Source organism: Chrysemys picta, chromosome 20 (assembly GCF_011386835.1).
Source record: "Chrysemys picta bellii isolate R12L10 chromosome 20, ASM1138683v2, whole genome shotgun sequence".
Classification (NCBI taxonomy): Eukaryota; Metazoa; Chordata; order Testudines; family Emydidae; genus Chrysemys; species Chrysemys picta.
The window spans coordinates 19,086,337-19,099,633 of NC_088810.1; the positions used below are offsets into that span (position 1 = coordinate 19,086,337).

At 50.6% G+C, this 13,297-nt stretch overlaps 1 protein-coding gene across 1 annotated transcript in view; it reads right to left on the reverse strand.

Annotated features, from left to right (window-relative positions):
• The window catches only part of VPS45 (vacuolar protein sorting 45 homolog), a 52,293-nt gene that overhangs the window by 25,129 nt on the left and 13,867 nt on the right, over nt 1-13,297 (reverse strand). The window contains exons 11-13 of the mRNA XM_005293649.5: nt 7,588-7,746; nt 6,312-6,419; nt 5,678-5,799 (exon numbers count right to left, since the gene is read on the reverse strand). Of these exons, the coding sequence (XP_005293706.1) occupies nt 5,678-5,799; nt 6,312-6,419; nt 7,588-7,746 (389 nt within the window). The remainder of the gene's footprint in view (nt 1-5,677; nt 5,800-6,311; nt 6,420-7,587; nt 7,747-13,297) is intronic.

A 13,297-nucleotide genomic window follows, 5' to 3' on the forward strand; every position in this document is an offset into this window, starting at 1 on the left:
ACAGCACTAGCGGTCTTACAAATACATCGGGGAGGTCTAGTCATACTTAACATCATGGCCCAGAAGAGGCAGATCAGAGTCAGGCTGTTTAGCTCTGCAGTTGATAGTAACTTGGGAGGAGAGGTGAGGACTGAATTACTTTGACGGTGTCAACCCCTCTACTGCTCCCCCTTCTCTATCGCAACGAACCTAAGCTGATTGAAAGTGAATACCTGGCCCAACCCCCACCTATCTATCATCTCTCATTTGCTATGGTGCCGGCCTCCACTGCCCACTTGTTAAATTTTCACACAAGCGAGGAGGGCGCTCCCCCTAAACATCTGCCTTCAAATCCCTCCTCCTCCAACCTCTCTGCCCTGGGGCCTGCTAAAACCTTCACAACAGTTCGGCTGCTGGTGTGCTGAGACCGCTGCCTATTGTCACAGACTAAGATTGTCTCATTGGTTAGTTGTACTCCCTGGCCTGTGGGTCTCCACCCATTTGTGGAGAAGAAAGGACCTTACCCGTTCTATGGAATCCTGGTCAGACCAGGTTTCCAAACATGGGGATATTCTTATTCTGAACAGGACAAATCCTCATTTGAGTGGAGTCCAGGTCACAGAAGCCACCGCAACTGGCACCCCATAGCGCAGCTCTAGCTAACACAGTAAGCTGAACAGCTGCACAGCAAAGCCATTGTCAGACAAAAGTGTGGCAGAATCGAGCCTGACAAGCATTTTAAGAGGAAAGATGGTCTTGTGGGTAAGCTGCTGGGCTGGGACATGTGGGATCGTAGCCCTGCTACAGATGCTCTCTGACCTTGGGCAAGTCACTTCATCTCTCTCGGACTCAGCTCCCCACCTGTAAAACAGGGATAATCATCCTTCCTTTCTCCCACCCTGTGTGTCTTGTCTATTTAGACTGAGAGCCCTTTGGGGAACAGACCGTCTCGGACTACATGCACGTACAGCGTTTAACACAATGGGGCCCTGATCTCAGCTGAAGCGTCTATGAGCTACTGTAATACAAACAATGAGCTTTTGGAGAGCTGTAGCTAGCATGACTCAAGCAGTAGTGTCGATGGGCCTGCATTTGTATGGCAAATAGGAGGAGAATGACATTTAAACAGCAGGAGGAGGAGAGCTGGAAGCGAAAGATTAAGTGGAATCGCTTGGAACTCTGCTCAATACTTTACAGAGATTCCCCTCCCCCCTTTGCTGCTAATTTGGACCAGAAGCTTCTCCTCCCCCACAAGAGCATAATATTTATTACGGAAAGACTCGTCCACTCACACGGAGAGGCCTTTAGAAATTCTTCACCGTTCAAGCGGTTGCCTCCCTTTGATGGTGAAATCCAAAGCGTTTCATCCTGCCCTTTAGCTGAACTCGCGTCAATCACTGTAACGCCGTCCGCTGAAACCACAAGCAGCAACACAGTCTAGTCCCGTTTGCCCTGGGCTGGGTTTTACGGGATTCCCTGACATGTATGATCAATGTTGTCAAGTTTATAATAAGTTTAAGGTGGCTCCTCTCTCAGTTCCTTTGGAACGTTTCAGGATAGATTTTAAGACCTAATTAATTTTCCATCAATCTATCTAAGGTACGTCTGTGGCCCCCATGACCCTGGAACCTAAGTACCTCACGATCTAAGATATTTATCCTCTATGGGAGAGCTGGACTGCGATCCCCATGGTACAGACAGAGTGAGCTGTGTTTATAATTCCTGCACTAGGTCTGATTGAGTGCATGGGCCGCCGGGGCTCGCCGCTCAAGTACATCGCTAGGTTCTCGGCTGGGACTGGACTTGGGGTGGCTAGCTTGTCCCGCCACCCCACCGACACGTCTATTTTCAGTGCGCTAACTTGATCAGAGCTAGCATGCTTAGGTCTCCTTGGGCCGGGAATCATCCCCAGCTTGAAGTGTAGACGTACCCTAAGCGACTTGCCCCAGGTCAGACAGGAGCAGAGAACTGAATGCAGGTCTCCTGAGTCCCAGGCTAGTAGCATAACCACTGGGCCATCTGTACATTGAGCCCTGGATTTCCAGTGCCCCAGCACCTTAAACTCACTGGGGTACGTTCTCCCCCATCAGTGCCTGCAGCCAGACCATCTAGTGCTCTGAGCCAGCCTCATGAGGCAAGGTGGGCCTGGAACCAGAGATCGGTGCATGAATCTCCAGGGGGCGCTCCGCCCCGAGCCAGTGCTGCTGAACCTCATGCCACAGTGGCACTGGGGGAAAAATACACTGCCACCCTCTGACCTCATCTTGCATTTCTGCTGCCTTCATCCCCATCCTGGGACAATCAGATGCCTTTCCCTTTCCAGCAGCCCCTCCCACAAGCCCCAAAATCCACTGCTGGATTTTTCAAGGAGCATCTGGCATGAGGCAGAGATTTCCTGGCACGTAGACAAACAATTCATCTCTGATGCCCATAATTCTTTTCTCACTCAGAAATAAAGTGGTTAATGGGCCTGGCTGTCAGGCTGGAATCTGGACGCCTTTCCGGTCTGAAATATGTTTTCACTTGTATCAGCTGGATCGCGACGCCCTATGGTGGGGGTAAGGAAGGAAGCGAAAGCCGTGCAGGGTGTACCTCCTAGAGCCAGAGAAATTAACGAGCACGTCCTCCCCTCCCACTGAACCTCGGTCCCGAAGTCTGCGTCCCTTCTGCTCTAAAGCGGTGTGCAGTTTTAATTTAACCCAGCCTGCCCTGCAACAGCCACCCAATTTGTTGAAAACGTTTTAGCTCGCAAAATGTGGCAGCTGCTGATAAAAGCTGGCAGGATCCAGCGTGCGAGGGGAGTGATGATCGTTGCAACGCTCTGCATGTAAAGCGCCTTCCCCAGAGGGCAGCTGAGCGCTTCACTGTGCCAACCCACCGGAGCTCATCACCGGGAAGTGAACCTGGGGTATTCAGCATCAGAGGCACAGGTGTCTACTATTGGAGCCAAAGGAATAACTCTAAGCTTGCAGCAATGGTAGGCTCGTATCCTCTAAGCAGATCGCTCATTAGAAGTGGCTTGAACACCCTGAACCAGTATATTATAGAAGCAGAAACTCTGATTTACAGATAACCCCTCCATGCCTTAGTTTCCCTACGTAACTGGTCCAAGAGCTGGGAATAGAAACCAGGTCTCCAGCCTCCCAATCCTGTGCCTTAAACCACAAGGCCATGACTTCCTCTCAGATGTCATTAAATCATTGGAACCTATACCTGCCTTTAATGGCTATATTGACAATGGACCAGCTCAGCCCTAAAAGGGCAGACGCATTCTTTTTCTGTTAGGACTACTAGCCAGCTTACTAGCCACACTGGGCAAGGTCAGATTCTCACCCGAAATAACCACCACCAGCTCAGGAGGGCGTTAGCCATTGGGCTCTTTTTGGTTCTCTCCAAATAAGGCCCCGGTGCCTTGGAATGGGGTTAGAGCGCACGGTGACTTCAGCAGATGAACACCCTGGAGGCGTGGGGCAGTGGTCTACGCATCTCATCCAGGCTCTCTAGAAGCACCTGAGTGCGGTACAGCCTAGCACGTGGCCTAGCAAATACCAGGCTGACAAAGAACAGAGCAGGTCATTTCAAGCCTTCACCCTGCTCAGCCAATCCAGCAGGTCAGAGAGAAGCTGTGTGATCAAGAGAGCGCTCGAGACATTTCCCCGGCAGTTCCAAGGACTCTTGTTCTCTTCGTGCCAAGGCAGAGGAGGGCAGCCGGAGAGGGAGGGAGTGCAGCCGGGTTTGTCCATCCATCTGTGTGTGTCACCAGTCTGTCCCCATGCCCCTTCATGACTACACCATCCTGGGAAGAGCGGTACTAAATTCTAACTCTTCCAGCAAGCCCTGACTCCACTGGCCAGAGATCTGATCCATCAGTAGCCGCACAAAAAGCTGGAATAATCACACTTTACACTTGCAATGCTAGCGGCTCTCAAGGGAGGCTCTCGAATATTGCAATGAAGCCTCACCACCACCTTGTGAGCTACGCCAGGCGTTCTCCCCAATCTACAGGCAGGGAAATCATAGACGATCAGGGTTGGAAGGGACCTCAGGACGTCATCTAGTCCAACCCCCTGCTCAAAGCAGGACCAACCCCAATGAAATCATCCCAGCCAGGGCTTTGTCAAGCCGGGCCTTAAAAGCCTCTAAGGATGGAGATTCTACCACCTCCCTAGGTAACCCATTCCAGTGCTTCACCATCCTCCTAGTGAAATAGTTTTTCCTAATATCCAACCTAAACCTCCCCCACTGCAACTTGAGACCATTACTCCTTGTTCTGTCATCTGGTACCACTGAGAACAGCCGAGCTCCATCCTCTTTGGAACCCCTCTTCGGGTAATTGAAGGCTGCTATCAAATCCCCTCCCCCCCAACTCTTCTCTTCTGCAGACCAAATAAGCCCAGTTCCCTCAGCCTCTTCTCATAAGCCACATGCCCCAGCCCCCTAATCATTTTCATTGCCCTCCGCTGGACTCTCTCCAAATTTGTCCACATCCCTTCTGTAGTGGGGGGCCCAAAACTGGACGCAATACTCCAGGTGTGGCCTCACCAGTGCCGAATAGAGGGGAATAATCACTTCCCTCGATCTGCTGGCAATGCTCCTACAAATACAGCCCAATATGCCGTTGGCCTTCTTGGCAACGAGGGCACACTGCTGACTCATATCCAGCTTCTCATCCACTGTAATCCCCAGGTCCTTTTCTGCAGAACTGCCGCTTAGCCAGTCGGTCCCCAGCCTGTAGCAGTGCATGGGATTCTTCCTTCCTAAGTGCAGGACTCTCCACTTGTCCTTGGTGAACCATATCAGATTTCTTTTAGCCCAATCCTCCAATTTGTCTAGGTCACTCTGGACCCTATCCCTACCCTCCAGCATATCTACCTCTCCCCCCACAGCTTAGTGTCATCCGCGAACCTGCTGAGGATGCAATCCATACCATCATCCAGATCATTAATGAAGATGTTGAACAAAACCGGCCCCAGGACCGACCCCTGGGGCACTCTGCTTGATACTGGCTGCCAACTAGACATCGAGCCATTGATCACTACCTGTTGAGCCCAACGATTTAGCCAGCTTTCTATCCACCTTATAGTCCATTCATCCACCCCATACTTCTTTAACTTGCTGGCAAGAATGTTCTGGGAGACCGTATCAAAAGCTTTGCTAAAGTCAAGATATATCACGTCCACCGCTTTCCCCATATCCAGTTATCTCGTCATAGAAGGCAATCAGAGCGGTCAGGCATGACTTGCCCTTGGTCAAATTGAGACACCGAGATGTTAAGCGACTTGCCTATGATCAAACAGCAAGCCAGTGGCAGAGCTGGGAAAGAGAGACCAAGTTTCAGTTCCCTGCTTCGCCTCTAGAGAGCGCTGCTCTCTCAAGGCAACTGGAAGGAATCAAACTGACAAACAGGCGAATACTCTTAAAGCAGAGCTACAGGGCAATTCCATGCATGCGGCTGTCTGAAGGCAAAGGGAAAAATATGGGGGGACGATTTCCAGAAACGCTCAGCAATGGACTAACTCTGCTGTTATTACTTTTACCGTTGATAGGCCAAGACCAAGTGCTATGGAGTCCCCTCCACATCATATAGTGGTCATTAAACAAAACAGCACGATGTTTCCTGAGCGTATGGACATGGGTATTAACGATCCCTTATTTACCCCAAAGGGGTTCTCCTGTCCCCAACCCGCCCCCTCCGTACCTGTCCCGGAGCGTGCTGGGACCCAGGTAGGGGTACTGGCCATCCTTAAGTTTTCCTTTGATGAGCTGATCTAGAGTCTCGTGCAGGAAGGGCTGATGCTGTGTATACACGTTCTCAACGCCCTGCAATACAGAAGGAAAGTGCTTTGAATTCCGATGCCACAAGGCAGGAAGCAGAGAGAGTGGGCCAGCGAAACCACGATCCAGAACCAACAGCAGCCAACGGACGCAGCGATTGTTGGCCCAGACCAACTGCCTCGTGCCCTCGCAGTGCGCTGAGCGCACAAATACTTCAACCTCTGGAAGCCAGGAAAGAAGGTGTACACCGGCCCCACCCCGCAACCTTAGCTCCATGCCCAGAGCTGGCAAGAGCCACTGGAGATTGTTTATTAAAGGGCAGCCTTGGCTGAAATATACACAAGCCGACTAAAGGTGCCACTGCCCCCTGGCATTGCCCGCTCATCGACCTGCATGCAATCCATCCGCCCTGCGCTGCGTTAGGGACAGCTCTCGAGTGGTGCTGGCTCTCATGCGACGGCCACACGGCAATGCTACACGGAGCCCCTGGGGTCCCCTGCCTGCTCCCTGTCCTTGTCTGGGCTTTGCCAGGGACCACGTGGCAGAGCTCTTAATACCTTCAGTCCTTTGAGGAACTGCTTGGTGATGGCGACAGCATCCTTGGGGCTGAAGAGATCGCTGCCCCGGACCCGCTTCCCACCGTATTCCACAACCGCTGACACCAGCTGTCCAGAGAGAGAGTGGAGACCGGCGACCAATTAACATGGGGAACTAGCTTCAGGAAGGCTTATGGGGATTTAACATTGATGAAGGTGCTGAAGCGATGCCCAAGGAGCTAAAAGGGACTCCAGCTAGCCCCCACCCGACACACACCATGGAGAGGTGCAGGGAAGTGTCCCCCATATACTCCCAGCAAAGTACCCCTGGCCTACCTTGGTGGGGTGCCTTCAAAGGGTTAAGAAGGGAGTTTAATCTCCATGGTCTATTCAAGCCACAACTTCTCTGCCAAATGGGGACCCACCCCCAACCAAGCCTCTCTTGGTGTTGGGTCGGAGACCAGTAGAAATTACAAGCAGAACACCGCAGCAGAGAACCGAATAGGCCATGGGGCCAGAACTCCTAAGTGGGTTAGCAAATCCAGCCTACCCCCGTGAGAGTTCGTACAGCGCCTCGCACAACGGAGCCCAGGCATGGATCAGGGCCCCAGGCACTACTGTAATAAATACGAACAGCAGGGATAGGGATTTTGAGTTGGGTTTGAATTGTTCGAAATGAGTGGTTTACTTGGGAGGTGGGAGTGGAGGGAGGACCTGGGACATGGACTTAGGAGGATGCCGCCAGTCTATAGCTCCATTCTCACAGCGGCTCTCAAAGCGCTTTGCAGACGTCAACCAAGGCCGTTGGGGGCATTTCAAAAGGCAATACCAGGATTGTCCTTCTAATTATAAGGCTCTCGTCACCCCAGCATCTGATCACCCATCTGAGCCAGGGGAAGAGTCGCCTCGGGCGGGGAGAAGTCAGCAGTATCCAGAGAGACGGGGACAAACTCCAGAAGCAGAGACGTTCTCCCAGATCATTAATTGTATATTTTACAGTAATGTCCAGACCAGGGCCCCGTTGTGCTAGGTGCTGTACAATGTGTGAGGCGGATACGGTGCCCGCCCCAGGAAAGCTCACAAGGAACACGAAGGATGGAGGAGAGGTACGCAGACAACATCTCGTAGTAATTCAGATATTCGCTCCCACCCGGGGACAGATCCATTGACTCCGATGAAGCTATGACAATTTATACTAGCTGAGGATATAACCCCCCCTCCCCCCGACCCGCGGTGTTTTCCTATCCGCTGCCTATTTAACCCATCCTTCCAGAACCAGGACAACAGCTGCAGCTACCTTCCGATACTTCTCGGAAACCCCTTTGTTCTTGAGGTCCATCATCAGGCCGGGCAGACTGTTGCTGCTGTGTCGCTCATAGTGCAGGGCGTAGAGCATCACCAGCCGCGCGGCATCGAACTCGGTCACCTTGGGATTCTGCAGGAGCCGCCGCACGTTCTGCAATGATAGAAGGGGGTGCCCCGAACGCAGCATTCAAGGGCTGGGTTGTTTTTTTGGCCCTGCGCATTAGACCTGCATTTCTAGAGCAATTGGGTAAATCCCGTCTCAAACCTGCTGCGTAAGGACAACAAAGCCGCGTGTGTAGAAGGCAAAGTCTCGGGCAATTTTTGGGCAGGAGGAAGCATGCAGAGGGGAGAGGAGGAGAAAGTGAGAGGGCATCAGAAGTACGTGATAGGAAGAGAAGAGAGGGAGGAAATGAAGCACTAAAGGAAAGATGGTTTTTGCACCAGAGGCAACAAAAACGTACTGCCATCCCGTTTCCAACATTACGTTCCCAGGCAATCCATCGCTTTAGCTGCTACAGGGACATGAAACTGCAAACAGAACGGGAGGTGTCCACTAGGGAGTCTGCCTATTAAGGGCTTGTCTACACTACAAAATGAAGTCAACCTAACTTACGTCAGCAGACGGTCGTGGCAGTAATGACATTGCCCGTGCGTGTGTGTGCGCACACTTTCTCCTTGTGCCGGTGTTGCGCGGCCTCACCAGGAGCGCTAGTATCGATTGTACTGTCAGCGTGGGGCATTGTGGGAAGGCTCCTGAAAGCCAGTGACAGTTGACGTAGGCAACACAGCAACTGCACTGACACTGCACTGTCCTGAGTACATCGACTGTGACTCCACGCCGCTTGTGGAGGTGGGATTATTAAATCACTGTCGCTGGGCAGTCAGTTTCACTCCCGCCAACATGAAGTGCAGACACTTCCATAGTTAGGTTGATGTAAGATGCCTTGCGTCGTCCTAACTCTAGTGTAGGCCAGGCTAAAGATGTGGTCCACGTTATAAAAAGTTTCAGTACCCCTGCTGTATCCCACTAGCTCAGTGGCCCCCAAACTGTGGGGTATTCCCCCCTACGGGGACACAGCAGGGCCTGGGCCAGCCCCCATGGGAGGGTGGGGCATGCCACCCAGCCCCGCTCTGCCCCCAGCTCTGCTCCGGCCCCACCCCTGGCCCTGCCCCAGCCGCAGCTCCAGCCTCAGGCCCCACTCCCGGCCACGACTGCGGCTCTGCTCCCAGCTGTGGTCCTGGCCCTGCTCCCAGATCCCAACCGTGGCTCCCCGGGGGCCCAGACAGATTCCATTATGGGTAAAAGGGGGGGGGGGGGACCATTGCATTAGCTGCCTAGGGGGTTGAGATGGGCAATTATATTCTGTGCAAATTGGCCTTTGACCAGGATCTACCAGCCCAATGTTATTCCTTCCCATTACAAGAAACAGCACCATTACTTCTCTCCTCCCCCCCCTCCCCCCCCCCCATCAGTGTGCACTTGCTGTCGGACTCTGCAAAGTTGTACAGTCGAGATAACGGTGCAAACAGCGCAGCCAAGTTGGCAGAAGCTTAAGGGAGCATGGGGACGAATAAACCTCTTAACTCTCTCCTTTGTGCTGGATGCCAGAGAACAGGCGTCAAGGACTGAACGAGCCTGCAGTCCTCCTGTTAGGGGCTGATAGCTTCTGGAGGATCCTCCAGACACTACAAATCTGCCACAGATTCAAAAGAAAAGCCAGCCTGTGTCACCTCAAAGGCACAGAAACGAAGGAGGCTCCGTCTTTGTGATGAACTAGAGAACGTGGTCTCACCTCCTAAAGGGAAAGGCCAGACCTCCGAGTGTTCTAGCCCTTGCTAAGGCGCTATGGGATATCCCCCAGAACGCACTAGCGCAGACACAGTCAGGCAAAGCGGAAGCACAAATCTGGTTGAGTCGAATTGCGAACGGGTTCCCGTCTTCGGACACAAGTTGCTGTAACTGGATTAGGTGGCAGCCATGAAAACGTAGGGGGAAATCCTGGCTCCACTGAAGTCAACAGCCAAACTGCGGTTCATGTCAACGGGCTTTCACCCGCAGCATGGATCCTGCAGGGATGTTTGCTTGCGGATTTTGGATCCCTGGCTGGGTGCGTCGTGACAACGTCCATGTAAGAAAGTGGGCAGCAGATGAAACAGAAAAGCAATTGTCCACTCAGGAGAAAATGGGATTCAAAAGCTTCCAGGCAGTCGTCTCTTCAAAGACTCATGTACAATGTCACACTTACTAAGAGACCAGGACAGGAATAACCGAAACGTACTGTACTCCAGGGGCCTAGGGCGCAAGTGAAATTAGCCATTGCTGAAGTGACATTAGAGGGAGAACAATTCCTTCTTTCTTTGGTGCACTGGGTTATTCTTCATCGTTTCTGTGGCCTTTCCCCTACGCTACCAGTAGGAGACTGTGACAGAGAACAGCCTGGGGCAACACAGCTAAAGATATACCGATCACAGGCATTTCCATGTTAAAAAAAAAAGCCAACTGAATGGTTTGCACGTATTTATTTTCTAGCAGCTCCACAAAGGTCCAGTCAGGCACTGGCTGTACCATAATCTCCTTTAGCCAAGTGGCCGCAGCACACTCCAGGAGAGCTTGTGCAGTGGAAGTTGGAGCAATACTCCGAAAGGTTTCTCAGGTGTGCAGTTCATAATGCAGCTGCCCCATTGCTCGTAAAGGTGCATCTCGGTCCTGCCAGGATTAGGGCCAAGGGGGGATTCCATTAATGGTAGAACATTAAGAGGTGAGACCTATATTTTCACGAGTGGGCCTTGATTCCAAGTGCCACCTAGGCATAGATTTTTCAAAGGCGCCAAGAGCCTGCAGCTCCGGTTGGCTTCCATTGGAACTGCTCAGCCCTGGGATACAAATGGCTCTATCCGTCTGAAGATGGGCACCCAAACACTGAAGCATCCTTGATTAGAGGCCACTTTAAAAAAAAAAAAGTCACAGCAGATCTTCCAAAGAGTGCATCTGTTGTCAGAAAACACGGCACGTTCTTTGTGTGCGCTCGGGCCCTAAGTTCTCAGTTACAATAAAGCGCGTTTACACCACTCTGAGTGCATCAAGGGTTCTTAGGGTGGGTGCACCTCACCCTTTGCACTCGCCTTGAATCCCTTTCATACTATGGAAGTAAAACCCATTTATTCACGTTGGGATATTGGTGACATCATAGCAGAATTTTCAGAAGCTCTCTCAACCTGTTGCTGGCTTCAAAACACTTCCAGCGTGATCTGCCCGCACACCACCTATCCACCTCCTCGCTGGTCGTCCCACCACCATTCCTTCCATGCTAACTTTCTCGAGGTTATTTCCATTTCTAGGCCTGATGTGACCAAAGTACACTAGTTTGCGCCTGTTCATTTCCAACAGCAGGATCAGCTTCTCTCCAATAATGCTTCTAACAAGCTTTCATCTTGTTCTGAGTCCAGAAGATATGCACAAGATACCACATCTCAAACGTTTACATTTCTTCTTGCCAGCAGCATTAATTCCCTCATAATCCCTTCACACTGCCATGGCGGTATACATGGATTTTAGTGCAAGTCCTTGTCTACACACAAAACATTATGCCATCTTAACTGTAGCAGTATAGTTAAAACAGTATATTCCCCTAGCGGAGCCCAGTTACACCAATATAAATGTGCTTATACCAGTACAGCTTATTCTCACATGGGAATGAAAACCAGTTATCCTGCTATAAGGCATTTTTATTGTGGAGCTCTTTGCCAGAGGATGTTGTGAAGGCCAAGACACTAACAGGGTTCAAAAAAGAACTCGATACATTCATGGAGGATAGGTCCATCAATGGCTATTAGCCAGGATGGGCAGGGACAGTGTCCCTAGCCTCTGTTTGCCAGAATGGGCGACAGGGGATGGATCACTTGATGATCACCTGTTCTGTTCATTCCCTCTGGGGCACCTGGCATTGGCCACTGTGGGAAGACAGGATATTGGGCTAGATGGACCTTTAGTCTGATCCAGTATGGTTACTATTATGTTCTTATATCTCTGTACCTGCATCCACAGTAAGGGCTCTCTTGGGGAAAACAACTGTACACACACTTCTAACCAACGTAGTTACGCTGATACAAAAACGGTGTGTAGACAAGACAGAGGCGAGAACTGGGCTCTTAGCATCTGTGTTTTCCAGCCCCATCATTGCTACCTAACAAGTTCTTACTCCCATTTCCCCTGCAAGGGCTGATACGGCTACAAGAGAGGAAGATGGAGTCTCTTCTGCCTCCTCCATCACGGAGCGCATCACCAGTTAACAGGATTTATTTTGCATTTTTTGTTAGCACTACGTGCTGGGCACTTTGCAGAATCTCTGTTACTGCTGATGTGAGAGGCTGAAAGATGGCAGCAGGTGCAATGTGGTGCTGGCAATGAGAATTCAAACACTGATTTATAAACAGCTCCTAGATCACGTTTGCTCCATGAGACAGCATAAGCCAAGGACTCCAAGGGGGTGTTTTAGCAAGTCCCTTTTATGGCTAAGACGTCACATTAGTACATCCTTATCAGAACACAGCAAATGAACACAAGTCAACCAGATTCACAGCTGGCATAAATCTGCATTGACTTCAACCGCATGATGCTGATTTATGCCAGCAACACGGCTATGCTGGGCTCTGTACGTGCACATCCGAGGCTCTGGCCTACAGATTAGACTATCTGGACAGCTAATATCACATAGCCACCCTCTTGGAGCACTGACCACCACAGATTAGAAAGAAATGCCTTTCAAATTCTTTGCAAATGCTGATCGCTAACGTAATACTTTCCTACTGTGGGACAGCATTCATCACACTATAGAGCTTTCCTTTTAGTGAAATCTCTTTTTGAAAGTCACATTTTCAGGACATAGACCGGCAGCGTTTTAAAAACGATAAATACGGAGTCTGTGGCTGCATTCTGTGTGTGTCATAACACAGTCCCCCTCAGGAAAAAAAACAAACCAGCAGCATTGTTTAGTCAACAGCCTCAACAGATCATTATTGACGTACTGTCAGATTCTGGGGCAGGTCATGGAATTATATGAGCCATCAAGGGGTCAGAGCATCAGTCTACACACTCAGCTGTCAAACAGAAGTCCCTTTTCAAGGCTTTCTGAGCCTTTTGCCAAAGAAATCCTTTATTTAAGCAGCTCCATCCTGTGTAAAAAACACCCAAACCCCAAATAAGGGCAGGGCTCACAGGCAAGGGCTTTTCCCAAACACAATCTGATCACAATTGGATTTCATGTTTTAGATGGTTGATTCTTTTCAGTTTCAAAGCTGTAAGGCCGGTTCATTCTTTCAGTGACATAGTCATAAATTACGAAGTTTGTTAATGCTATTTTACCAGTACTGTGTGTACAGGGAAGAGTGGCAGAGACACACTAGCCCTATAGTTTTGCTCCATTTAGGCTGGTTTCAAATATAAAGAAGAGGAATTGGGATTTTACAACATCGAACAGGAATAAAAATGCTTGGGATTTTTTTTTTTGGTGAATGTTAATCATAGTAATGTAGTGGAAGGAACCTCGAGAGGTCATCTAGTCCAGCTCCATGTGCTGAGGCAGGACCAAGTAAACCTAGACCGTCCCTGCAGGGGTTTGTCAAACCTGTTCTTTAAAACCTCCAGGGACGGGGATTCCACAACCTCCCTTGGTCGCCTGTTCCAGAGCTGAACTAGCCTGGGA